Source organism: Cervus elaphus, chromosome 6 (assembly GCF_910594005.1).
Source record: "Cervus elaphus chromosome 6, mCerEla1.1, whole genome shotgun sequence".
Taxonomy (NCBI): Eukaryota; Metazoa; Chordata; class Mammalia; order Artiodactyla; family Cervidae; genus Cervus; species Cervus elaphus.
The window spans coordinates 23,086,379-23,113,449 of NC_057820.1; the positions used below are offsets into that span (position 1 = coordinate 23,086,379).

At 42.5% G+C, this 27,071-nt stretch overlaps 1 protein-coding gene across 3 annotated transcripts in view; it reads right to left on the minus strand.

Annotated features, from left to right (window-relative positions):
• FRAS1 (Fraser extracellular matrix complex subunit 1) overlaps positions 1–27,071 on the minus strand; it is a 502,305-nt gene that overhangs the window by 23,526 nt on the left and 451,708 nt on the right. For all 3 annotated transcript variants that reach the window (XM_043906392.1, XM_043906393.1, XM_043906394.1), the window contains 10 exons: positions 26,030–26,235; positions 21,405–21,561; positions 18,610–18,810; positions 16,913–17,100; positions 15,225–15,500; positions 12,086–12,318; positions 9,479–9,639; positions 7,030–7,244; positions 3,408–3,558; positions 1,394–1,501 (listed from right to left, as the gene is read on the minus strand). In XM_043906392.1, the coding sequence (XP_043762327.1) occupies positions 1,394–1,501; positions 3,408–3,558; positions 7,030–7,244; positions 9,479–9,639; positions 12,086–12,318; positions 15,225–15,500; positions 16,913–17,100; positions 18,610–18,810; positions 21,405–21,561; positions 26,030–26,235 (1,896 nt within the window). The remainder of the gene's footprint in view (positions 1–1,393; positions 1,502–3,407; positions 3,559–7,029; positions 7,245–9,478; positions 9,640–12,085; positions 12,319–15,224; positions 15,501–16,912; positions 17,101–18,609; positions 18,811–21,404; positions 21,562–26,029; positions 26,236–27,071) is intronic.

The following is a 27,071-nucleotide window of genomic DNA, read 5'->3' on the forward strand; positions in this document are numbered from 1 at the left end:
ACACACTTAGCTCTGAACTCTAACCAATATGTTTCTTGGAGGTAGAAAGATCTCAGTAGTTCATAAATAGAAATATCAATTTCAGATTTAAAAAATCTCATTTAGGATCACTCAAGTCCTTTGTGGAAGGAGGCAATTGTAAACATCCTTAAAAGGTAAGGATTACTCAGCAAGACACCTCCACTCTCTTAAAGTACAGTCATTTAGTGTCATGAATAAATAAAAGTAGGGGAACTATTCTACATCAAAAAAATAAAAAAGTAAAAGTTAAGTCACACAGTCCTGTCTGACTCTGTGATCTCAGGGACTGTAGCCTGCCTGGCTCCTCTGTCCATGGAATTCTCCAGGCAAGAGTCCTGGAGTGGGTTGCTGTTTCCTTCTCCAGGGAATCCTACCAGGTCTTCTGCAATGCAGGGAGATTCTTTCCCAACTGAGCCATAGGGTGGCTCATTCTATATTGAAAGAGACCAAAGAGGTATAACAGCCAAAATGGAACCTATGGATCTTGACTGGATTCACTTTTGTTTTATATACACAGATGCAAAGCAAATATAAACAAATATAAAAATAGGTATAAAAGACATTTGTGGGACACAAATGGAGGGAGCACGAACAGGAACTAGATGTTATTAGATTGGTGTGAAATAGCTTGGCCATAGTAATGCTACTGTGATGTGTAAGAGAAGGTCCTTGTTTCAGGAGGTGGCTACTGAAGTACAGTAAGTCCCCTGCATATGAATGAGCTCTGTTCCCAAAGTGTGATCGTACATCCAGTTTATTCCTAAGCCCAACGAAGTCAGCCTAGGTATGCAACTAGCATAATAACTGGCCATATAGTATTGTACTGTAATAGGTTTATAATACTTTCCACACAAATCGTACATAAAACGCAAACACAGAACATAGAAAACATTTTTATTCTTACAGTACAATACCTTGGAAAGTACAGTAGTACAGTAAAATGGCTGGCATCAAGTCAACAGGCAAAAATAATTAGACTGGAGGAGGAAGAGAAGATGGGAGATGACAGATCTAAAGGATCGTCCACAATAGGAGATGAAGGGCAAGCAACAATTTCACTCAAGCCTAACACTGATGGTTTAGGTTTTGGTTTCTTGCTGTAACTAGGCACACGTTTGCATCTTGAAAGGTTCGTATGTAGGGGACTTACTGTATTTAGGGTAATGTGGCATGACACCTACAACTTATCTTCAAATGATGTGATAAAAAAAAATGGGAATATGTGTGTGTGTGTACATACATGCACATAGCAAAATGTTAACAATTGTTGGTTTTGTCCTTCATTGTCCTATTCTTTCAACTTTTCTCTATGCTTGAATGTTTCTTAGTAATAAAAAAAAAAACTTGAGGAAAAGGATGGCACTGATATTACCTCTGAATTTGGCATGGGTCTTGAATTCAATAACCAGACGGCCATCCTCTCGAATGTAGATCCTTATTATCTGAAGCCTGGCAGAGAGCACACTGTCCGTCTGGATTCCTGGGGAAGGCAACCACACACAGAACATTCAAGTGAAGGCTTGGAGAAGAGCTCCCAGACAGTAGTCTACAGATGAGTTACCCCAGGGACACCTCTAAGTAGAGCCACACACTTACTTGAATGTAACTTAGGACAAATTTTCATACTTGCATGAACATAGGGTCTATTTGGAAAAGATCCTGATGCTGGGAAAGATTGAAGGCAAGAGGAGAAGAGGGTGGCAGAGGATGAGATGGTTGGATGGCATCACCAACTCAATGGACATTAATTTGAGCAAATTCTGGGAGATAGTGAGGGACAGGGGAGCCTGGCGTGCTGCAGTCCGTGGGGTCACAAAGAGCTGGACGTGACTTAGTGACTGAACAACAGCAACAGAGTCTATTTAGAGACGTGTGCCAGTCAGCATTGTAAGACAGCTCGTTCTATTCGGTTCTTTTTTCACAACTCTATTCTTCTGACAGTCTCTATACCTGCAGATGTCACTTAGAGCAGGTATAGGGTCCCACTTCAGAGCTCAGAAAAAAATGGTCCCTAAACCTTCTTACTATTAACTTTACACTAGGATGTGGTTACAGCATGCCTGCTTCAGACTGTATTTTCTTTTCCTCACCAGGACATCTTTCAGGACTTAACAGAACCATAACCAGTGTCCTGGTGGCTATACTTCGTATTGAAAGCAATAAAGAATTACAGGTGAGCTTGTAGAAAACTAGTTACGCATGACAGGACATGAGTCCACTGTGGCTTTAATAAGAGCAATTGCAATCACGATACCCGTTGACCAAAAACTAAAGGGGAAGCAAAGAAGGGGGGAAAGCAAGTTTAAAAAACCCCCAGCTCAAGAATTATCTGACCCAGAGTGTGAACACTCCCTGGGGTTATTTCTTATGAGAAATATAATATAAATAAATGATTTGACCTTAAACCATTTAACAGAAGGAAAGACTGTACTTTCCATTAGTAGAAGTGAAGCTCCATCTAAAGAAATCTACTCAGATGAAGTAACTCTGCCTCCAATCAAGTAAATCACCACCAGGGGTGGAGAGAGGAGGAATGGGAGCAATACAAAAAGGGGAAATGAGCTTGGGGCTGGGTTTGAAGTAGAGGACACTGAAAATGGGGAAAAAATTACAAAAAATCAACTCAGACCCATTGGAATGAATGGAGGAGAGAATCATGGAGTTGTTTTTTTTTTTTTTTTTGAATCATGAGTTTTAAGGGACATTCATGGGGCAGCAGTGGGAGAAGGTCGGTGTAGGGAGGCAGAAGAGAGAGGCCTGAGGATCTTAGCTGAAGGGTCGTCAACCACCCAGGCCCTGGGAGGACCTCCTCTCAAGAAGAGCAGTAACATAGACAAGCCTAAGGTGAAGGTCATTGAAAAAATTCAGCATTGCAGTCTTTGAAGTAAAAATGAACACTTTCAAGGATGCAACGAAAGAGCAAACTCGGTATCAAATGAATAAAGTAACCCAGGTTATTCTTGATATATTTCTCCATTTCTGCGTGTCTGATTTCAAGACCCTATTCTCCTTAAACAGCATGAATCACATCATTTTTACCTAGGAGGAAATGAACGTGACTATATTCCAAAAGAGCACACACTCATTCAAACCCCCGAAGGGGCAGTATGGGACTTGTCTATCACTTGCCATCCTCTACTCTGGGTCCCTGCCTCCCTGGACTGAATTTATTCAGATGGTAGAGGCCTTCCAGCATTATCATCTATGGACATCAGTCTTTCTCAGAAACCACAGATCTGTATCCTTTTTACACTTTGTGTGGCTCTCCTTTGACTGTATATAGGACAAGAGGATGAGGAATGCAGCTACCATTAAAACTCAATACTTAAAAAATAAAATGTTGCTTAAGCATAAGGTAAGACTTGTTGAGATGTCAGTGAGTGTACCTGTTCTCCAGAGAACAGTGTCATAGAAGAAGGAGAACTCCATCTCGGTGTGATGCTCCAAGGAGGCCCAGCCCCTGGGGGCCGTCACGTAGATGTAGGACACGTAGAGCGGCACGTGCACCGTCAGGAAGGACTGAGCGGAGTCTCTCACCTGCCGAGCAAGTGGGGTGCACAGGAGAGGGTTATTTCTCCCCGAGATGAAGAGCTAGATGAGCATCGCATATCGGTTCAATCTTCATTCACTCATTTGGCCACTTATTCAGTATTAATCAAGCGCTCATGATTGTGCCAGGCACCCAGGAACTGGGTCCTTAGCAGTGGGAAAAAACTAAAATCCCTGCCTTACGGAACCTACCGTCTAGTATGGGAGATACATAAATGTGAAAAATAAAGGGATGGAAAGTGGCCAGGGTGCTTCTTTCGATAAGATAATCAGAGAAGACTTTTTCAAGGAGGTAACACTTAAAGACACTTAACTTTTTTTTTTAATATTTATTTTTATTGGTTTATTTTGGCTGAGCTGAGTCTTAGTTGAGGCATGTGGGATCTTTAGTTGCAGCATGTGGGATCTAGTTCCCTGATCATGGATGGAACCTGGGCCCCTGCATTGGGAGCAGGGAGTCTTAGCCACTGGACCACCAGGGCAGTCCCCTAAAAACACTTTTGAAGTATGAGAAGCTCTCCCTCCACTGATCATTTGCTGGAAGACTTGGTTGAAATTTTTAAGGCATCACAGTTATTCCCAAAGGATCTGGGCAGATCTGGGATCTACTGTCAGCACACAGTCCCTGGCTGACCGTAGTTTTCGGAGAGCCATAGGAAAACATAAAGCAACCCTAAATGGGAGGATGCCCAAGTCATCCTAGGATGAACGTGAGGCTGACTTGGATATCTTAGTGAGTACTCAGACCTTCCCCAATAGGAAAGAAGGTCATGGGATTTCGATATTATACTATGAAACTTACCAACGGACAGCTCACAGTTGGATAACTTCCTATCTCATTCAATGCTTTGTTGAAATAATTTTGAAAAGGCAGCACACCATACTTCTAAGAGAACACTTTTTCTGAAGGAGTTCCTTTTATTGCCATTAATTCGGCTGTATTATTTTCATTTTACTATGCAATTAACAAAACTTGGATTAAAACATAACAAAATATGAATAGAAGCCTTCATGGAGAAGCTGTGTATATGAATGAGGGAGTTGGTTTATTCATTATTCATTTATTCATTATTTTGAGATGTATATTGTATTTTCTGTCATAAATACATATTTCCTTTATAACAAAAAAGCTTACTTTAAAACAATTATATTTTGTCATTGGCCAAATGTGATAATACATTATAGAACTTACATACAATTTTGTTTGAATATACAATGTAACATGTTTCCATGGGTAGTTAAGGGAAACAGCCAAGTGCTTTATCAATATTTATGACATTGAAACTTAATTTTTCCAAAGTATTCTTTCATATTCAAAGTTGTCAGGGACTTAAAGTTGGATTCCAAGTTCTTCAAAAGGCTATACTAATTCCTTATGCACTTAAAAATCTTTTGTGAAAATCTTACTCTGTCTTCTTTAGGAAATTTTCTGATTTTATCTGGATCTCACATCATGTTCTGTCCCCTTATGTACAGGTTTTATTAAGTACACTTACCCTAATTTCACCATTGCTGATGTTAGAACCTCCATAAATTTTCTAGTTGACTGGTAAAATTATTTTTCCTCTGTTTCCATTTATTCTCCATTAACCTTCATATTACTTATTAATCCTTAGAAAAAAACAACTCTTATAAATATTTACTGCGCAACTCTTTTGTGTCAGACCTTGTGCTAGATGCTGTCCCACCTTGAGATTACTAGTGACCATTTCAGATGAGGTTCATCGAGGTTAAGTCTTGTCTAATTCTGCCAATATTTGATAAAGAAAGATATGAACTAGGGCGGGTTTTAAGTTGTACACTCTACCATATACCACTTGTTTCATCTATTTTTAAAGAAACAGACAGCAAAGAAGTACTTCTGTGGTATATATGTATTGGTTTAAAAAGTGGGACATATATAATAAGAATTTCTTGTCTTTGTGATTTTTAAGCATATTCTGAATAAAGATATCCAAAACTATAATTAAAGTCAGGGAGAAGAAAGAATAATAATTTCTGAGGGGCCAAAGAAGGAACCAGTCATTGAGTTTTGCATATTTGAAAGTGAATGTAGGTTATGCAACTGCAGAAGCACAAAGGAAACCTCAGAATGCCTTAAAATTCTATTCAGTAGAGGGCGATAGTGTATACAAAATAAGAATTAACCAAACCAAGAGGCATCTCAAGGAAACAAGTAGTGTATACAAAATAAGAATTAACCAAACCAAGAGGCATCTCAAGGAAACAAATTTCAATCAAAGAAACTTTTCTAAAATGATTATGTGTAATTTCTTCTATAGGTTCCCCTCTTTCAGTGTGGTTGAACCTGATTTGAAGTGAAAAACAAATATTTGATTTTCTTAGTTCATTGAGATAACTACTCAAAATTGGGTAGCGCCTGCTTTAGAATGGTTTTTCCCATGAGGCTGCATTAGCCTGGTCCCTTTGATATTAATGGCCCTCCTTCGACTGTGACTTCTTGCTATAATGTTTTATTTTGCTGGGCTTTCCTAGTGGCTCAGACAGTAAAGAATCTGCCTGCAATGTGGTAGATCCAGGTTTGATCCCTGAGTTGGGAAGATCCCCAGGAGAAGGGAATGGCTACCCACTCCAATATTCTCGCCTGGAAAATCCCATGGACAGAGGAGCCTGGCAAGCTAGAGTCCATGGGGTCACAAAGAGTCAGACATGACTGAGTGACTAAGACTTTCTTTATTACTGATGTTTAAGGACTATTAACCATAGGTTTGGAATAGGTATGACAGCAGGTGTTTTAAACAGTTATCATGATGCTTGGGACAACAGTGCTTTACTTGTCTGCTGAAAGACAGGGAACTTTGTCATTTTAACTCATTTCCCCGTGTGGGGAAAACACATCGACTTAGCCATAACCTTCCCATCGAGGTAAACCTTTTTGACTTTCCAAAATATGTATGTTCAGTTGCTCAGTCATGTTGGACTCTTTGCGGGCCCATGGACTGTAGCCCACCAGGGTCCTCTCTCCATGGGATTTTCCAGGCAAGAATACTGGAATGGGTTGCCATTTCCTTCTCTAGGGGAATCTTCCTGACCCAGGGATCAAACCTTTGTCTCCTGCATTGGCAGGTGGGTTCTTTACCACTAAGCCACCTGGGAAGCCCTTTCCAAGATACACTCAGAGGAAAAAACATATATACCTAGAGAAGTAAGACTATTAGATTTTTATATAAATGACTGCCAGACAGCTAATTTTCTTCAACTTAATTTAAGCATTTTCCATATTAATTTTCTAATTAGCTGATTGAGAGGACTTTGGGGGGCTTGCTCTAGCCATGATGCTGCTAAGGTCTCTCTTGAAGGATTTAGAAAGAAGAGTCCCTTGGTTGGTGCAGTTCTGGGAGCAACTGGGTATTAAAGTGCTTCAGTTCAATGAATGAACAAGCTTTAACATGATACCCAGGTGCACGCAGCCTTCAGACAGACCCCTGGGGCACCCACCTGGAAGTCGGCGGTTACAGACCCCCCACAGACGTCAATCAGCTCCGTCATGTCATAATAGGCATCAAACGTCCAGACGCAGCTCTTCAGGTTCAGGTGTTTGTAGAGCTGGATGGTCTTTGGCTCCCGCACGCTGGAGTCAAACTGGAAGGGGCGGTCGTAGCCAGGCCCCAGTGCTATGCTGTCATGGACCCTGTCGACCAGGAACCCTGCCTCTGCAGCGGGGGGAGGGGGAGAAGCAAGGAACAGTAATCCAGTCTGTGGACCTGCCCTTCACCAGCTTCCCGGGAGCTGGGGGGAGAGGGAGAGCGGACACATCCTTTGGACACACAGAGAGAGCTTTCCCTTCTTCTGAGATGACTAATAGAGCTCCCCAGGGCTTCCAGGCTTCCCTGGTGGCTCAGACGGTAAAGAATCTGCCTGAGATGTGGAAGACCCGGGTTCGATCCCTGGGTTGGGAAGATCCCCTGGAAAAGGGAATGGCAACCCACTCCAGTATTTTTGCCTGGAGAATTCCACGGACAGAGGAGACTGGCAAGCTATAGTCCATGTGGTTGCAAAGAGCTGGACATGACTGAGCGACTAACTAACTAACTAACCAGGGCTCCCAATACAAGCTCAGTGAGAAGGCTAGGGGAGTTTGTCATCTTGCCTGTTGCCACGTGTTAAACAGAGTGACTGTGTTCACAGACTCAGGGAAGATGCTACAGGAGCCAGGGAAGAAAAAATGAATGGATGAGACCATAAATGAAGAAGCCAATGCCTGGTGGCCCTGTGTATCTCTTGGAAAAGATAACACCATAAAGCCTTGCCTGTCACACCTGCCCAGTCTGGTTCTATGCTTCACAATCAGTCCTTGAAGAAATGGACTTACTATATGGAGAGTCTGTTGGTGAATTATTTTTTCTCAAGACTGATTTTTTTTTTTTAAAAAAAAGCTTTTATGGGGAGCTAGTAAACAAACATCTGACTACCTCCTCCCCCGCCTCCTATGGTTTCTGAACTCTTGCAGAAAAAAAAGTCTTAATTCTGTGTTAATGAGTAAATAGCTCACTAATGATGCTTGACTAAGCTTCCCTTGCTACAGGCAAAAATTATTGGATCAAATGCTGCCAAGCAACTGAACTGTTCTATGTTAATGAAGACCTTTATGCAGAAGAGAGCTGAATACAGACACAACTTTAGAAAAGTAGGGTTAAACTTTGTATGGTCCTAAAAGCAACTATGTATAATATTCTGAAAGAGCTGATCCATTTCTCAGAATGTTTGACACCAGCACACAGCCCTCTGTACCACAAGGACTAGGGTGTCAACGAATATGTATTGAAGCTAATCGTGTTTAAGTAAGAAGAGGTGCAAACTTTCAGCCTATAGACATGGTATGTTTCTTCCACTAGCTTGCATATGCAGACCAATTAAACTTTCATCTGTAGCCCAGTGACTTGGGAATTATTCACACTCCACTAATTCCTACTGTATCAAGACCATCACTACCCAGAGTGATGCTTAATGAATATGGAAGAGCACACGAATGCTTTCCTGTCTTCAAAAATACTGTTAAATGATTCATCAGTTGCAAAGAGAGGAAATGCACATTTAATGTGCACTTGCTAAGGTGAATGGAAATGGACAGGATTCTTTGTAAACTAAAACGTCTGCCCTGGTGAACACGGAGATGTGCCGCCTCAGTTGTCAGCGCCCTTGGGTCTGGATCAGCTGCAGAGCCCCAAGTCACGCACTTGCTCAGGCAGCCTGCCATCCAAGGACTGAGCGAGGTGGGGCAAAGAGGTCTGCCCACTGGGGCTGGAAGCAGGACACATTGGACAGCTGGGTTCTCTCCAGAGTTCCCTGTAAGAACTGGTTGTGGCTTCACTGGCCACACTGCAGGCTGACTTCTCCCTCTGCCCAGTCCTGCTTCCTCCCCTTCCCTTTAGGAGATGTGGGTGCCCAATAAACATCTCATACCCCCAGCTCTACCTTGGCTACTGCTCCTGGAGAACCATCCTATAATATCTACCATTGCACAGGAGCTTTATAAAATGCTGAGAGCATGGGAACCAAGTGCAGGAGAAGGAAGGAGCTAAAATTGACCAGGACGGGGGTTTTAAAATTGTCGACACATTCAATCCCTACCTTGTTTGGGAGCAATTATTCTCCTCATGTGATAGATGAGAAAGCAGTTGGCTCAGAGCTGTCCAGCTATTTTTGTTCAGTTGTACAGGGAGTGGAATAAGGATATGAACCTGTCAGTTTGATTCCAAGGTCCTTGTTTTTTCCTGTTCATGTCACTGTCCGAGCTGCCTATGTTTGGCTGCTTGCTGATGAGCAAATCCACTACCCATGCAGATTTTGAGGACCAGAAAACATGAAAAGCAGAGTTCACTTAGCCACATCCCTAAGGGTCATCGTGCTGGGCTGGCCACACTCACAGGGAAGTCTCTCCCCTTACCTGAGATGCCTCTCAAGTCCCGGGTGGTGACGAGATTGGAGCAGACGTGTTGGTGCCTGTAGATGGACTCAGACAGAAGAAAATGCAGGTTGTGCAGCGGCATGGTGGAGATAAGTGGCAGCATTCCATCCTGGTGTGGGATCTGCACGGAAATGTGGATTCTGGCGGGGAGACAAGAGCGGAAATCAGTGCTTTTAGGTGCCTGCGGTAAGCAGCTAGTATGGTACACTGTGTACATGTGTGCTCAATTACTCAGACATGCCTGACTCTTTGAGACCCCCATGGACTGTAGCCCACCATCTCCTCTGTCCATGGGATTCTCTAGGCAAGACTACTGGAGTGGGTTGCCATGCCCTCCTCCAGGGGATCTTCCCCACCCAGGGATCTTACCTCTTATGAGCCCTTACCTCTTACGTCTACCTGCATTGGCAGGCAGGTTCTTTACCACTAGTGCCACCTGGGAAGCCCCCAGTACGGTACATTGCTTTCTCATAACTCAATTTGTCTTCACCAATGAATTTACCAGTTTTTTTTTTTTATTTTCCTGAAGCTTTCAATGTCGGAGTTCTCTCTGTACACAAGGGTACAATGTGCATGCAGGGTTATTTTCCTCCCTCCAGCCCCTGGAAGATCCTCCAGACTCAGGACTGATAGCAATCGAGAATCATAGATTTTTTGTGTGTACGAGAAAAGATAACATCGCAACCATAAATTATAGCTTTCTTCTGCTTTAAAAGGAAGCTTTGTTTCCTTATGAGCTAGAGCTGAGTGGATGGTACGGGCATGGCTGAATTTCTCTGTAACAATGTCTGTGGAGGTTGTGGAGGGTTGCCACAGAATTTTCTAAAGTATTTGTGCCCAAAAGACATCACTGAGCTCTTAAACTTTAAGGCCAGTATCCTTACCCAGGAAAAAAGCCTAGAAATGGTAATACTCCACTATTCAATAGTCTTGGGGCTTCCCAGGTGGTGCTAGTGGTAAAGAGTCCACCTGCAATGCAGGCGACCAAGAGACGTGGATCCGATCCCTGGGTTGGGAAGATCCCCTGGAGGAGGGCATGGCAACCCACTCGAGTATTCTTGCCTGGAGAATCCCATGGACAGAGGAGCCTGATGGGCTACAGTCCATGGGATTGCAAAGAGTCGGACATGACTGACAAGACACACATGATCTCTCCCCAACTTAAAAAGCCTTCCCTTCCCCACCAGCAAGTTCTAGCAAGGCCACCAGCCCTCACTGGCCACAATCTGCAGCAAGCTCTGCCTTGAACTACATTCTTCTGCCTTTAGGTACCTTTGTACCAGGAAGTCTGTAACTTATTTATATAAGCTGCTATTTCTTGTATGCTTTTAGAGTCTGTCTTGCCTCCCCACTAAGAGGGCAAAGGACCATTTCCTTCACTTCTTCTGTTTCTCCAGAGCCTGTAGTACACAATTCTAAATAAAATATGAACTTAATAAATACCGGTTAAGACTGCAACACAACAAAATTGTACTGAGGGCCTGCAATTTTTTCACTGTACTAGTTTAAATTTTTAGCATGTTTATTGAGGGTGCATTGTGAGTTTTTACAGCTTGTCTCCCAGAACAAAGACTCATGCTTTAAAGAGGAATCAGAACCTCAGAATATGAACAGAATGGCTCTTTTTGTAAGGAACAGGGTCAGTAGTAACCCTGGACACTTCTGTTATTGCTTTTTACGAAAATAAATTTCATTCTGTTAAAAGAAAGAGAAGGATTTGCATATTTTTGGCTCCATGTTCAAATCTGTTTTTTTTCATGTAAATGAGCCCTTTTCTCTGAACTCAGTTGCTCATAAAGGCATGCACGTAAATACTACCAGGTTTAATGAATATGTATAACCTACCTGAAATCTTTTTTTTTCTTGCTATACAAAAAATGAAAGCATCTATTTTCCATCAAGATCATAGAGCACAGGAAAAAAAAAAGCATATCTGCCCACTGATTTATAATTCACCAGTGTTGTTACTCATTTGTTCACTGGGTACTTAGTGAGTGCCTCTTAGGTGCCAGGAAGCACTGTTCTAGGCAGAGGGATGCAAAATAGACAGTCATGGTCCCTGTCACCATCATCTCCTGGGTGGGGATGACAAGGAGAGAATGAATAATGATAACACTCTCAGAGAGGCAGATGCGGGTGCCAGAAAAGTGGGAAGTAAAAGCTTCCAAATTAAATTGGGGGAGATGGTGGAAAAGTTCCTAGAAGAGATGCGATGGCTTAGGTATGGTGGGACAATGGGATTTAAGAACATGGACTGGAAGGGGACAGGGGAAAGCTGGAGCCAGGAGTAGCCACATGGCAGAGGCAGATCACCTAAGAATGCTTGAAACCCTCAGGAAGTTACATGTGATTCCCTGTGGGTGGACTGGCAGGTGAAAATAACAAGATGAAGGAAACAAGGCTAGCAAGATTGACAAGGGCCAGATACTAGGGCATGTTTGAAGATGTCAACTTTTTACGAAGCATTCATCACCATTATTCCTGTTTTGCAGAAGCATCACTCACTGTGTCCCACCTAGAACACACACAAAGCATAGCTGAGGACTCTCTCGGCCATCTCCTCACGGAAGGCCCTCCCCGCCTGACCTGTTGGGATGCTCCTTGTGTTTGACGTCCAGGTATTTCAAGGTCGCGATGAAGGACTGAGCCTGGAAGCCTCGGGCTGTCCCGGCCACCACTGGGGTGTGGCAGATAGCACTGTCTGTCCCGATGGTGACAATGTTGCTCCTCAGGGGGGTCCCCACGTGGCCCACCTTGTCCACAGCCTTGGCCACACAACGGACATGGAACCTCCGGCTGAAGTAAATGCTGTCCAGGACCTACCGGGGAGAACAAAGTACCTCAGACACGTGGACACTGCCTCACCGGCCCCTCACACTGTGTCCTCTGATGGTAACCTGTGGTAACCTGTGAAGGCCACTGTCAGCTGACAAAACTGCACAACCTAAAAGCTGACAGTCATGTTTTACACAGGAGGCTAAACTGAGGACTTAAGCCCGGGACACAGCATCTTAGACAACTGTGAGAGACTGCTCCAGAGAGGAGTGGGAAGAGCTGGGATACGTATTAATCAGAGTTTTTGCAACCAAGGCCAGGTAGTTGGAACATCAAAAGATGACTGTTAAAACTGGATATCTCAAGTTAAGGGATTTTGCACTTTTCCATGTATGGGAAGATAAAATTGTTTAGGCTCACTGAAATCATTCCTTTAATAGGCACCTCAGCTATCAGGGGCCAGTATCCTGTGTTTTCTCCTCCTGAGTCTCCTTAGGGTGCCCCACTGGCTATAGTGGCTGATGCTGCAACATCCTTTGCTGACTGACATGGCAGACCACACTAATAGCCCACACCATCCATTATCCATCCATTTATCCATCTGTGTGTCCATTGATCTACCCACCTATCCATTCATTCACCACCTAAGTACTGACTTTCTCCCAGGAGCCAGGCACCAGGGACAGAGCACTGAGTCTAGGGTGGTTAAGTCAGGTAACAAGCAAGTAGACAAATGTGGAGCAAGAAACTAGAGATGACTGATTCCCAGTGACACTTGTTCTCTTTACATATTAGGTTCAGAGAACTACTTAATGATTTTTCAGGCCTTCCAGCAAGGCTTGTTGCCCCTAAGTCACTTTTGCTGAGGGCATCGTATCAGGGTATAGAGGAAAAGACACTTCTTTTCTAGGAGTTCTTAGTTTTCTTTCCTCCCTACTGCCATTCCCTTCCTTAACTCCCCTCTAATTACTAAGGGTTACAATAACATGGCGGACTTGAAGTTGAGAACTTGGCCTCTGACTCCTACTGGCCTTGAAAGTCTTTCTACAGATTCTCTCATGCTCCAGACACAGAGAATCCATGAGTGCTTAATGCAATCTATGCAGAGGTAACCTAGGTCACCAAACCTCTCTAGGTTACTAGTGCATTGTCATAGGGAAGTATATAATAAGAAAAACTCATTAGTAGTTCTGTGTGCCACAGTCCTCCCACAAAGCAATCATACAGGCTTATCAATTCTACCATGGAAACAATTTTCACTGAAGTCCATTAAAAATTGAAGAAGATTTTTCCATTAAAATTTTTTTTTAATTAGCTGCCATGACTTTATTTATTTATTTATACATGGCCTTCATTCAGAAGGGATTTGAGGCATCTTACAAAAATGCACACAACAGTATTAAATAAATAATTGAAGAAACAAAGGCAGGGCAGAGGAAGCTGGGTTAAGAGGATTAGTCGCCAACTGATCACAAGAAGGCAAACTGAAATATAAGGTAAAATCATAAACTTGGTACCTGTTAAAAATGTATATTTGGCTCAAATCAAACCAACTACCCCTTCATGGTTTTGTGGAACAGAGAACAAGGTATTTATGAAACAATAAGTTGTTAAGTCTTGCCATTTACATTTCTAATAATAATAAAGATAATTTAAATTTGAACTAGGTTATGTTGCAAAAGAATTAATCTTCTGGCTTTTCTGAATAAGCTGTGCCAAAGACAATGAACACGAGGGACCCACTTTATCCAAAGCCTCCCACGTACGTCCAACAGCTTTCTTCTGCTATCTACTCAAGACAGTTATTTTTAAAACTTATTTATTTATTTATTTTTGGCTATGCTGGGTCTTCATTGCTGAGCACGGGTTTCCTCTAGCTGTGGTGAACAGGGGCTACTCTCTAGTTGTGGTGCTTGGGCTTAGCTGCTCCTCAGCATGTGGAATCTTCCTGGATCAGGGATTGATTGAATACATCTCCCTGGCAGGTAGGTGGATTCCCAGCCACTGGACCATGAGGGAAATCCAAGGCACTTGTTAACGTGAGAACAAACTGTGGATTTGTAGAGGAAAAGCTAGAGAAATTGAGCAAAGAAAATCTCTGATTTCCGAAATTATTAAATGCACTGATTTCAGCCAAAAATCACTGAGTGCTTACTGGGTGCCAGACGCTCTGTGGAGCCTGAATCTCCACAGCTTTCAGCTCTTTCTCTGAAGAACATCGTGGTGCAATGAGCAGAGTCAGAACACTGGACTGTTTCCTGAGGTTGGGAAAACCATCACCGCTGTGCACGGCTCCCTGATGGTGGCAGAGGTGTGTGTCTGGCCTCCTAACTCTCTGAGGACAGCAACGACATTCTGAACCTCTTTTCATGTCTTCCCACCGGGCTTTGAAAAATACGGATCACTTAAGCATACTCTCATTTTATTTAATAACTGGTCTCCACTACGTGCCACCAATGTGGCAGCCAATTTGGGAGGGATATACAAATGTGGTAGAACCCTTGGTCCTTTTTCTTAAGGAATTTATACCCTACTCTTTATTGAAAGATTTAAGAGATGTAAAAAGAGACTAATCATTAGTCATACTTACCTAGAATCTTTGACTTACTTCACCATTTGTAAATCACTTTCCTATCTGTCAATGACTTTGTCAAGTGGATTAAGCAAAGGAGGTATTATTTTGTAGATCAGGAAACTGAGACTCAGAAAGGTGAAGTAAACATTTAACATTACATAGTTCAGAACAGGCAGAATCAAGGTTTGTAAACAGGTTGTCGGAGTACTAGCCTAGTTCTCTTTCTGCTACACCGTATTATCTTTTCTCATATGTAAGAACAAAAGGACAGTGTTGTACCTGCTTAACTGTTTAGCATGCAGGGACCTTAAGGAATTTGACAAGCTGGAGTAACAAAGAGAAAGGCCAGGTCTCTCCCTCTGTAACCAGACCTACCATGTGGTTGACACTGGTGAATGGCGTGCTGTCGGTGATGGTCTCGAAGGGAGACCGGGCCCCATTACCATCAGTGGGGGCGGCCACTTCCCAGCTGAACTGCACGGACGTCTGGTTGATGCCAGCCTCATTGCAGCGCTCCTTCATGACAGCGTATTTGGGGAAATGGGGGTCGCAGGGCGTGACACAGACCAGCGGGTAGCCCGGGGAGGGGGATTTCTTGACTCCCTCCTTGGTAACCTCTTCCACATGGTCATAGTCAGCAAGTGTAACAACCTGCCAAGGAGCAACATAGATTCAGCTCTGGGTGGGTATCAGGAGGGTCAGAGAACTAAGGCTCCCTTCCCCAGAGACCTACAAGATCACTTAACTCCTAGGGATTCTTTAAAACATAGCAGTAGTTCTAACAATGCTTAACCAGGCATTCCTAAAAGATCCTGCAAATCTTCAATAGTAGGGAAGATCCTCCTCCACCCTGAGTTAAAAGCTTTGGTATCTTAATGGTCTCGTTCCTAAATCAGATTCCTATGACTCAAATGAAAAACACTCCACCCCCCACACACTGTAACCAAAACTCTATCATAAATGGCAGATATGAGTTTAAAGTTGCATTAAACTGTCTGTCAGATATGAGTTTAAAGTTGCATTAAACTGTCAATGGCAGGCAGTAGTGCATCTGGCAAAATACAAGTAAATAAAGGATATATGTGAAGGACAGGGAAGCCTGGCATGCTGCAGTCCATGGAGTTGCAAAGAGATAGACATGACTTAGCGACTGAACATACATATGTATTTCTTCCATGGTCAAAGAGATATATTTTGAAATGGTCTTTCTACTGTATGAGATTAGTCAGGGGAGGTTATAAGACTTATTCAGACTGCTTCATTATCCTACATTAAATTCCCCTTGGCAACTTCTGGGAGCTTCCCTGGTAGCTCAGACAGTAAAAAATCCACCTGCAATGTAGGAGACCCGGGTTCGATCTCTGGGTCAGGAAGATCCCCTGGAGAAGGGAACCCAGTATTCTTGTCTAGAGAATCCCATGAACAGAGGAACCTGATGGGCTACAGTCCATGGAGTTACAAAGAGTCGGACATGACTGAGGGACTAACCACATGGCAACCTCTATGCATTTTCCTCCTAACTGTGAAGTGGGTACATTCATTCTGTTCATCCCCAAATTGGGAAACATGGTGGTACATCTCTGTAGACACTTAATTCTATGCCCGTGGCGAGTATGTAAGGTAATAGATGTGGGGGAATATTCCATTTTTATTCTTCTAGGTCTCACCAAAGAAATGAGAAGATCATTGGAATTGTACTGTCTTTGTCCGACAAAGGGCCCAACATAGTTTAGTCTTACTCTTATGTGAAAACAAGGTTTCTCCTCTTTAGCACTACTGACTTTTGAGCCAGGCAACTCTTTGTTGTGGGGAAGGGGGACTGTTCTGTGTACTGTAGGATGTTCACCAGCATCCCTAACTTCCATCCCCTAGATGCTAACAGCACCCAGTGTGACAGTCATGATAACCACAGATGTCACCAGACATTGCCAGATGACCCTGGAGGTGATGGCAGTGAGGGATTTGGGGAAGGGGACACGAGCAGTCCTGGCAGTCCTGCTTCTCTCAGGTTCTCATCTAATGTCTAAGACAGAAGCAACCATCCTTTGGGTCACGAGACTTACAATGGGCGGTGCTGGCAGGATGAGACTCCCAGCTGCCTCCTGGTCTAGAATCGTCACTGTGGCCGTGGTCACGTCGCCAAGAACTGCTTCCACTGGGTCATCCGGGCCAAGGACTAGGGAGAACGATTCATGCCACTCCCGGTCTTCGTTGGACAGGATCTCGACTTTAAAGAAGATGTGATCCACACCTTTGCCAAGGACAGAACAGAGAGAGCAAAGGTCCTCATCAGTGACCCACTTTAGACAGTGCAGGTTGGCACGGCTGAGGCTTCATGTTGAAATCTGCCCTTTCTTCTCAGAGGGTTACTATCAATGCAGTGGCTGCTAATCACTTTAGCCCCATCTCCAGTGAGGGATCTGTTTTATAGGTGAAATTCCACCTGCGGTGGAGGCTCAGTCCTACAGATTTACTATTCAACACCATATGAGGATTAATGGCCCCTGCCTGACACTAGCTGGTGGTAATAAAAATCTATGATCTAAAAAACACTCCACCCTGGTTATGCGGTTTTTTGCCTAATTTTTCTTTCCCATTTACACTTAGGTACAAGCCCCTGTGTGGCAGTGAGTGCTTACACACTAGACACCCTTCAAAGCTGTCTCCTGGGAAGCGACAGCTCAAAGGTTACCTACGGGGCCGTCTCTGCCAAGATGATAATGTGATGGTTTGGCAGCCTGGAATGGGGAGGGTTAGAGCTCAGAAACCCCCTTGTTTTCTGTGAAGTGATTCTATGAGGGTGCAGCTATCCCTGGCAGTGGTCAAGATGGCCTTCTTCCTCCTATAGACACCTGGGCTAGGTTACTTCTAGGACCTGCCTTTCCCCCAGATCCTTATGCAGAAGAGAAAGAAGCTAAGACACTTGGAGGAGAGGTCCTTGTGAGGATGTTGAGGAAGGGTACCTGCCTTCCCTGTAAACACTAGCCAGATGCATAAGGGATGGTGCCAAAAGCCCTCTGAAGCTCAGTGGGGTGATGGAGACATACAGAGACATCCCTCCATTTCCAAGGGAGGCATTTCCTCCCTCCTCCTTCCATGCCATCTCTGAAGAGGGTTTCTACCACTTTTGCCCACTTCTGGCTACATCACAAGCAGTGCCAGGCTCTACACCAGCCTTTTCACCTTATACTGCTCCAGAAAGTTTTGGGGAAAAGTTGAGTGTAAAACTCACCTTCTTTTCTGTCTGATTCCTTCCATTAAGTAAATACATCAGACAATTAAACAGCTGGTTGTGAGAATCTCATCTTTCTCTCTTCCATGACTCATCTTCATAACATTTCCTAATAGATGTCAAGCCATTTGAACATGGAGATTGTGCCTTCTGGGTTGAGTAAGCCCTGAAGTGCCCAGCACAATGGTCTGTACCAATGCTTGCTGAATGATGGCATCACATATATTTTTAAAAACTCAGGTGCTCCCATTGCTCAACCAAATCATAGGCTAACAACAACAACAAAAAATCCTTTTGAATGATCCAAAATGTCTAGGATTCTCTGAAGTAAGTCTGCCTGCAATGCAGGAGACTCAGGAAGATCCTCTGGAGAAGGAAATGGCTACCCACTCCAGTATTCTTGCCTCGGAAAGTCTATGGACAGAGGAGCCTGGTGGGCTACAGTCTATGGGGTCACAAAACATCAGACACAACTAACTGATTAACACTTTAAGGAAGACCTACTAATTGGGATTGGCATTCAATTACCAGGACTGAACTTCAAGACTCGGCTCTTTGGGTAGTAATCCACACCAGACTGGGCTGACCCATCCCGTGTGCTACAGCGAATCCTGGATGTTCTGTTCTGGTCCCCTCTGCGGATCACCTTGACGTTCAGAATGGCTGTGGCGTCTGGCCCCGAGGGTTCCCGGACTTGATATGCGGCTTCTTCAAACTCGATGGTGGGGGCTGGGAAACAAGGTTAGGAAAACAAGAGGAAGTTGGAAAAGTGAAAAAGGATTCCAACTCCCATGAAAACACTTTATAACGACAAGAGGGAATTTTTCACACTAGTTAGCAATACAAAAGGCAACATAGCTTGCAGTCATAAAAATCAATCTGTATTTACCCCTAAGCAATACTTTGGAAAAAGGAATTCATCTGTGATTCTGCAGGAGCTGTTTCTCACATATTTCTTATTAAAAACAGTACAGTGGAGGAAACATTTTTAAGCACTTTGAAATGCATGCTATCCAAGTTTCCATCTAGGCCTTGTAGCTCACAGCATGTTTTTAAATCTGCACAATTTATCAAGGGACTGAGACAGAGTAAGCCCTTGATAAATATCTATTGACTGATTGTATGAACCAACTCTTTTTCATTTATGAGATATGAATTTCATTTATATACTGCTTACATTTACCAAATCTATCTCTCATCTCCATCTTCTGGATCCTCCCTCCCATTGCTTTCACTTTCCCCCACCCTTAGCTTTATCTATAAATATCACAGGTTAGTTAAGAATGAGTAGTTTTACGAATTTATGGTTGCCAGGTGGAAAGGATGGGGAGAAGGGGTAGTTAGGGAGTTTGGGATTGACATGTCCACACTGCTATATTTAAAATGGGTAACCAACAAGGGTAACCAACAAGCTAACCTACAGTATAGCACAGGGGACTCTGCTCAATGTTATATGGCAGCCTGGATGGGAGCGGGGTTTGGAGGAGAATGGATATGTGTATATGTATGGCTCAGTCCCTTCGCTGTTCACTGGAAACTGTCAGGACATTGTTAATTGGCTATACCCCAATACAAAATAAAAAGTTAAAAAAAAAAAAAGAATGAGTAGTTTTAGTGGCTGCTACAACGATAATTCAGAAACATAGGATTTCCTAACACAATCTGATTTGAAGTACTACCCTCATTGCTGTGAAATGAATAATTGTTTTTTTTTTTTTTTTAAAGTTTGAACCATGCCTTCCTTTGTATTATATTCTCATGGGGAAGGGCAATGAAGTAGTGGTGGAAACAGTGAGATAAGAAGACAGAAAAATTGGGGGCAACTACAAACCTTATACCCTCTAAAAACATATCATAGACTTTTCCAGAGATGTCTGGTGTCTCTATGTTCGCTTCCGTCTTCTCTCTCGGAAAATCCACTCTCCCTAGTTGTCAAAGATACACCGCATTTGAGACTTCATAGTTTTACTGTGTACGCTCTCTGAGACTGAGGTGCGTCACTGTAACAGTGTGAACTGGTGACCTCTCTGAGCCTAAGTACTGGGCTAAGTACAATCTAAGTACTGCGTGAACAGGAGAGGTTCACTCAGATCTGAACCTGTCTCCTTCGGTAAAGGGCTAATTCAACTTCAAGGCTGGCTTTTAAATTCTTTCCCCCCAATTCAAGTTAGTCTCTATTTTATATTAAAAGCCCTGAGTCTCACTGACTTTTGTGTAGATTCTAGAATCTGATAAAATAAGGTTTTACATGCAGTTTTGTTGCTTACAGCTATGTAAATAAGAGCATAAATAAGATAACTTTGCTGGGGTTCAATTTCTTTACCTATAACATAGGGATAATAACACCTACCTCAAGAGGTTACTGTCAGGATTAAGTAAAATAAAGTTTTATTTTTTTTTAAAATAATATGCTTATAACAGTTCTTGGTATATAATCAGTATTCAATAAAAACAGCTATTACTAGTTGTAGCATTATTGTCCATTCATTAAAGTATCTATTTTAATAAAACAGCTATGTCCCTATTTAAAACAGATTTTGTTTTCTTTGGTGCCTGGGTCATTCTTTGCTAGCACTTGACTAAAGAATTTAAGTATTTTTAGGTTAGTAGGCCAAATCAATTAGGGAGAATAAAACTGAGAAATTAGACTTTTCCAGGAAGGTGGCAGTGTTTTAAATCAGTTCATTGGATTCAACTGACTCTGATTGTATTTCCAGCCCTGCTCCTGAATTGCCGGGACTTAAAACAGTTTTTATTCTGTGTCTGTCTTAGTGTTTCTGTCCTAGCTCTTAACCACACTCATTCCTCATGTCTTGGTGATGTGCTAGGGAACGATGTGATTAAAAATACTGGAGTTCTGGGACTTCCCTGGTGGTCCAGTGGTTAAGGCTCCCTGCTTCCAATGCAGGGGCCATGGTTTCGATCCCTGGTCAGGGAACTAATAGCCTACATGTCACACGGCAGGAACAAAAAAGCCCAAATAAACATCCAGTTAAAAATGTATGTTTAAAAAAAAAAGGTATGTTTAAAAATTTTTAATTAAAAAAATTTTTTTTAATTATAGTTAAAAAACAAATCGGAGCTCTGTGGAAGGGATCCCTTGCTGCCAACATTTTTTTTTTTAAATTGGAGTATAATTGCTTTCTATAAATATTCCAGGACTGTTTTTTTTTTTTTGTATTAATACTCCAACTGTTATCAGTAGACATTTCTACAGTGCTTTCATTTTTCGAAACACCTATAATTACATTAAAACGTTACTATGAAACATCAGTTCAAGTCCCATCAACCTAAGAGAAACTAAAGGCAATTTCTTCTGTTACCATCTTCATCATTGGATATGGTGATGGTGGCCATGTGATTCTTCCCAACTCTGGCTCCACTCCAGTGGTTCCCAAGAGGACGTCCAAGGTAGACCCTGAACTGTTCCTCAGGCTCAAACATGGAGTCATCGTGGATATAGACAGTACAGTTCTTCATCTAGAGCCAAGAGCACAAGACAGATTAAAATTTGCAGCGAGGTATCAATCATTTGCTCACCTTTCCCTGGGAAGTCATTTTTCTTCTTGCAGCATCAAAGAGCCAACACAAATTCAAAAGGATTCCAACCATTTCATTTATAAAATAGAACATTTAAGTCTTAACAGTCATGCTTGGATGGGCCTACCTATATGTGGAGCTTTGTATTCAACATTCCAAACCATTTTGAATTACTGGTCATAAGTTATGAAAAACTACAGCAATAAAATGAATCACTAAAAAGCATTTGGAGAACATTTATGTGCTTCCCCACATTTTGCCTGGACTCATTTATACCCTTGCACATGTTATGATAGGTAGATATCTGATGGTGAGGGTTTAACATATGGATTAGGATTCCTGGAGAGGTGAATAATGTCCTTTTTCCTTTGTGAAAATTGAGGAGTCTTATAAGGAAGTCAGAAAAGCTTCCTGTTAGGCTAAAGACACCTTTAAAAGCTGCAGAACTCTATATAAAGAGCTGCCAAATGGTGTCTCACTTGAAAACTGCTGAGAACCGAATGTCTGAGAACACAATCTAAATCCCTGTTGGATGGAAAGAAATCAAGTGCTTCCTAAACTGAATATTCTCTACTGAGGACTGTCTTCTTGGGGAAATGTAAAATAAGGTCACAACAACAGAGCAGCCTTGATAGCATAGTCATATGATATGAAGTGTGATTATTTTTAGTTGGCTGATCTTTTTTTTTTTTTTCCAATTGAGCTATTTCATTTTTTTTCCCTTTATTTTTATTAGTTGGAGGCTAATTACTTTACAATATTGTAGTGGTTTTTGCCATACATTGACATGAATCAGCCATGGATTTACATGTGTTCCCCCTTCCATTTCCCTCCCCATCCCATCACTCTGGGTCATCCCTGTGCAGTTGGCTGATCTTAAACTCACTATACTGCCGTATTGCAGAGGATATGTGGATATGGAGCTTTCACTGTCACACCTCCTAAGTCATATTAGACGGAGGGAGACTATCTCTGTGAACATTTACTTGTGGTTTGCTAACCTGGTTTTAAGTCCCTGAAGTCCCTGAAGAATGCTCCCTTTTATTATCCTTCTCACATTTTTCTTACAATAAGAATTTCTTTATGGAAAGCATGAATTTAGTAATGACTCTTCGGTATATCTTAAAAATAAAAGACATTCTCCCTGTGTTATGCAGCAACATTCCATTAGCAACATTGTTATTAGTTGCATTGCAACTAATTAGCTGCAACATTAGTTGCATTGTCATACAGCAACATGTCCATTACATATGGTAATAAATATGTTTCAATGCTACTCTCTCAATTCATCCCACCCTTTCCTCCTGGGGGGTGCAGGATGGGGGGATATAATGTATACTTATGATTGATTCACATTGTTCTATGACAGAAACCACTGTAAAGAAATTATTTTGCAATTAAAAATAAATTTTAAAAAAAGGACATTCTAGTAAATGACAAGTCCCAAAGACATTGCTCAGCATGACGAAGGAGATAAAGATTCCAAAGCGTGCTTATGAATAGGCTGCCATGTGGGTAACATCTAGACTATTAAGCTGTATTTTCTTTATGATTTTATTAAATTACAAACTGCCTCTTGGATAGGCAGAGATAGATCCTCTTTTGAATTTAAAACAAATACAGACATGCAGACTCAAAGCTGAAGATTGTATTTACAGTACTTATGTGTGTGTGTGTGTTTTGATATGTGTTTCAACCTGCCACCAGTAAAATTCCCATAAAATACAAAACTAAGACAGGGGTTTTATGAATCATGCATGCATAAAAGACTTGAGAGTCTCAGAGAAGGAAACTATTATTTTCTTTTGGTGGTAAAGAATGGAGGAAGAATCTGGGATGACCTGGGATGGGTAAAGTCTTCTTATGCTAAACTTCAAAAGAACTAATCACAAGGCAAAACTTTCAGATGCTTGCAGTCCATGGCGTCGCAGAGAGTCGGACACAACTGAGCAACTGAAGTGAACTGAACTGAACTTCATATGCTTGATTGTATCAAAATGAAGATTTCTGTCCAACTAAGAACACCACGGTCAAAGGTAGTAGATGAGTGACAGAAAAGGAAACGATGCTTATAGTGGCTAAAATGTCTAAAGTCGGCAAGGATTAATATTACTATTTAGAATTATTAATATTAAGAATATTTAGAGTACACAAGAAACTACTGCAAATCAGTAAGAAAAAGATAGCAATACAATAAAATAAGTAACAAAGGGTAAAAATAATAGATTCTTGTAAGAGGAAACTCAATGAACTAACAAGCATGTGCTTTGCTTAGTCACTCAGTTGTGTCTGACTCTTTGCAACCCCAAGGAATGTAGCCCGCCAGGCTCCTCTGTCCATGGGGATTCTCCAGGCAAGAATACTAGAGTGGGTTGCCATGCCCTCCTCCAAGGGATCTTCCCAACACAGGGATCAAATCCAGGTCTCCCACATTGAAGGTGGATTCTTTGCCATCTGAGAAAAGCACAGAAATAATTGGAGATAGGCAAATTGAAGTGAGATCTAACTTTACACATATCAGATTAATAAAAATCAGTAACTGGAAAAGTATAGAAGAGGATATAGGGTTTTAACAACCTTCATGTCCTGCTAGTGACATTTTGGAAAGTATTCTAATACTATTTTTTTTCAAAGTAAACACATTCATGCCCCGTGGTCCAGCAATTTTGCCACTGAGTAAGTGGACAGGTAGGAGGATTTGCCTAGTGGTACTGTTAGTAATGGCAGAGTGTTAGGAGGTGACTGGGAACTAAAATGGAGACTCTTCACTGTCTATTACTGAGAGTGAATGGGTAAAAAGTAGTAAATGCACATCGTGAAATACTAGGCAACAGTTTGAAGCAACAGATTAGATATACACATAAATGACATGCACAGATACCAAAACATATTGCTGAGAAAACACAGAAAACGTGTGAAAAAATATAACACAGTAGCAGTTTTATAAATTAAAAATTATATATATATAAAGAATGAGGCATTTTCAAAGAACAAATACAAAATAAGAGACACACATTAACAGACAATGGATTGATGATCTCAGATGGGGAAGGACTGTGACTGTCTGCAGAATAGGGGTAAAATGAAATGTATCAATCAACAAAATAAGAAAAGGCCTTGAACTGACCAATGGGAACTGCATACTTTGAACCAAGGGCCGCGACCTTGCAATCAGGGCCACAACTGACTTAGTCATCTGAAACTGAGATCCAAAAAATGGGCAAGTACGACTCCCATTCAATACGTGCTTTGGATATACACTGAGGCTGCCAGCTTGGTTCTGTGTGTGTGTGCCCAGTCGTGTCTGACTCTTTGTCACCCTATGGACTACAGCCCGTCACATTCCACTGTCCATGGGACCTTTCCAGCAAGAATACTGGAGTGGGTTGCCATCTCCTCCTCCAAGGGATCTTTCCAACCTAAGGATCAAGCCTGTGTCTCCCGAGTTTCCTGCATTGCAAGTGGATTCTTTACACTGAGCCACTGAGTGAAGTGAGTGAAGTCGCTCAGTCGTGTCCGACTCTTTGCGACCCCATGGACTGTAGCCCACCAGGCTCCTCTGTCCATGGAATTTTCCAGGCAAGAATACTGGAGTGGGTCGTCATTTCCTTTTCCATATTTCTTTGAGCCCCCTTTTTTTGGGGGGGGGGGCAAGAATACTGGAGTGGGTTGCCATTCCCTTCTCCAGAAGATCTTCCTGACCCAGGGATTGAACCTGGGTCTCCCGCATTATAAGCAGACGCTTTACTGTCTGAGCCACCAGGGAAGTCAACCAAGCCACTAGGGAAACCCTATTTGATTCTGATGCAGCCATATTTAGTGACTGGACTTTCTTAGGAGTTCCCGCGTCTGTAGACATCATTTTGCATTATATTACCAAGAAAATACTCCCCGGATCTGAATCTGCTCAAGTCTACCTGTGCAAGCCTGGACTGCAGGCCCTATACCAGAATGTGTGCTGCCCTGAAACTGGGACCCAGGTATTAGAAAACTGTCTCCTTCTCTAGGCAACATTTGTGGAGTGCATTCCTCTTCAATGTAGTTTCAGATTAAGAGAAGTCCCTAGTCATCTGATTCTGCTAAATTCCAAACAGATTCTACATCATCTAAACTTCCTAGCTCAACCAACGACATAGGGGGCTGGTGCTAAGTGGGAAACCGAGAAGATGGCTACATAGAAGAGATGATATCATTTAAAGTATTGGGTTGGCCAAAATGTTCATTCAGGTTTTTTTCCCATAAGATGTAATGGAAAACTCTGAATGAACTTTTTGGCCAACCCAATGTGAACAATTAATTAGAAACATCTTAGGATGTTCAGAGTTTGTCTGAATTACTTCAGTATGGACAAATAAAGGCATCAAGGAAGGAGAGAAGCCCATCTTTCAGCCACCACGAATCCACTTACTTTCTCCCCTTTGAGAAACGTAATCCGCGAAGAGTCTGCATTTCTTCTCTCCTCAAAGTCCTCCATGACCTGAGCTGAAAGGCCCTGAGTATAGCACCTCACGGATGACTCGTAGCTCAGGTCTCCACTCCGAATGATGGGCACGTGCAGGACGCCCTCCTTCTCCTTCACCAGGAGCAAATCCTTGGCAAACTGCATGCTGGGCACTGGGTAAGGGAAGGAAAGATGCAGGCATTGTTAGCGGGACACCGAGGGAGGTGGCGATAGCGCTCGAGGGCCCTCGGCAAGCCGGCAGGAAGGCGCCCCTAAGGACCACCAGAGGCTGATAAAGCACAGGCAATCCGCAGATTTCAAGGCCTGCCTGCTGCTCTCAGGACCAAGAGACTGCTTCCACCGTGAGTGTGAATGAAAGTGAAGTGACTGTTGGTCGCTCAGTCGTGTCCTACTCTTTGCGACCCCATGGACTACTGTAGCCCACCAGGCTCCTCTGTGCATGGGATCTTCCAGACAAGAATACTGGAGTGGACAGACAGTCCCTTCTCCAGGGGATCTTCCCAACCCAGGGATCGAACCCCAGTCTCCTGCATTGCAGGCAGATTCTTTACTTTCTGAGCCACCATGGAAGCCTGCTCCACTGTGAGTATAGTTCCAACAAAATAGAACAAATCAAGTTTGCTCAGCTTCAGGGAATAGTCACCATCTCAAATGCAGATAGGTGATGCAGGGAAAGATACGAACCAGGTGGAAGCAAAATTTTGAGACCTGAGAACCCAAAAAAGTTCACATTCCTTCTAAGGCTACAAAGAGGAAAACAGCAGTGTAAACCTGATGATAAATGACCACTCACACAGGTGCTGGGTCAGAAAGACAATAGAGAAGAACAGGGACAACTGGTAAAGAGGAAAGAACGGGTTGTGTTTAAAGAGGGCTGCCCCTTAGCTTCATTCTTTTGTTGGCAGGTCTCCCTATTTTCAAATGAAGCCAGAGATCTGCATTTTTAGGTCATAGCTCCTAAATTTCAAAATAGCAAGCAATTAAAATA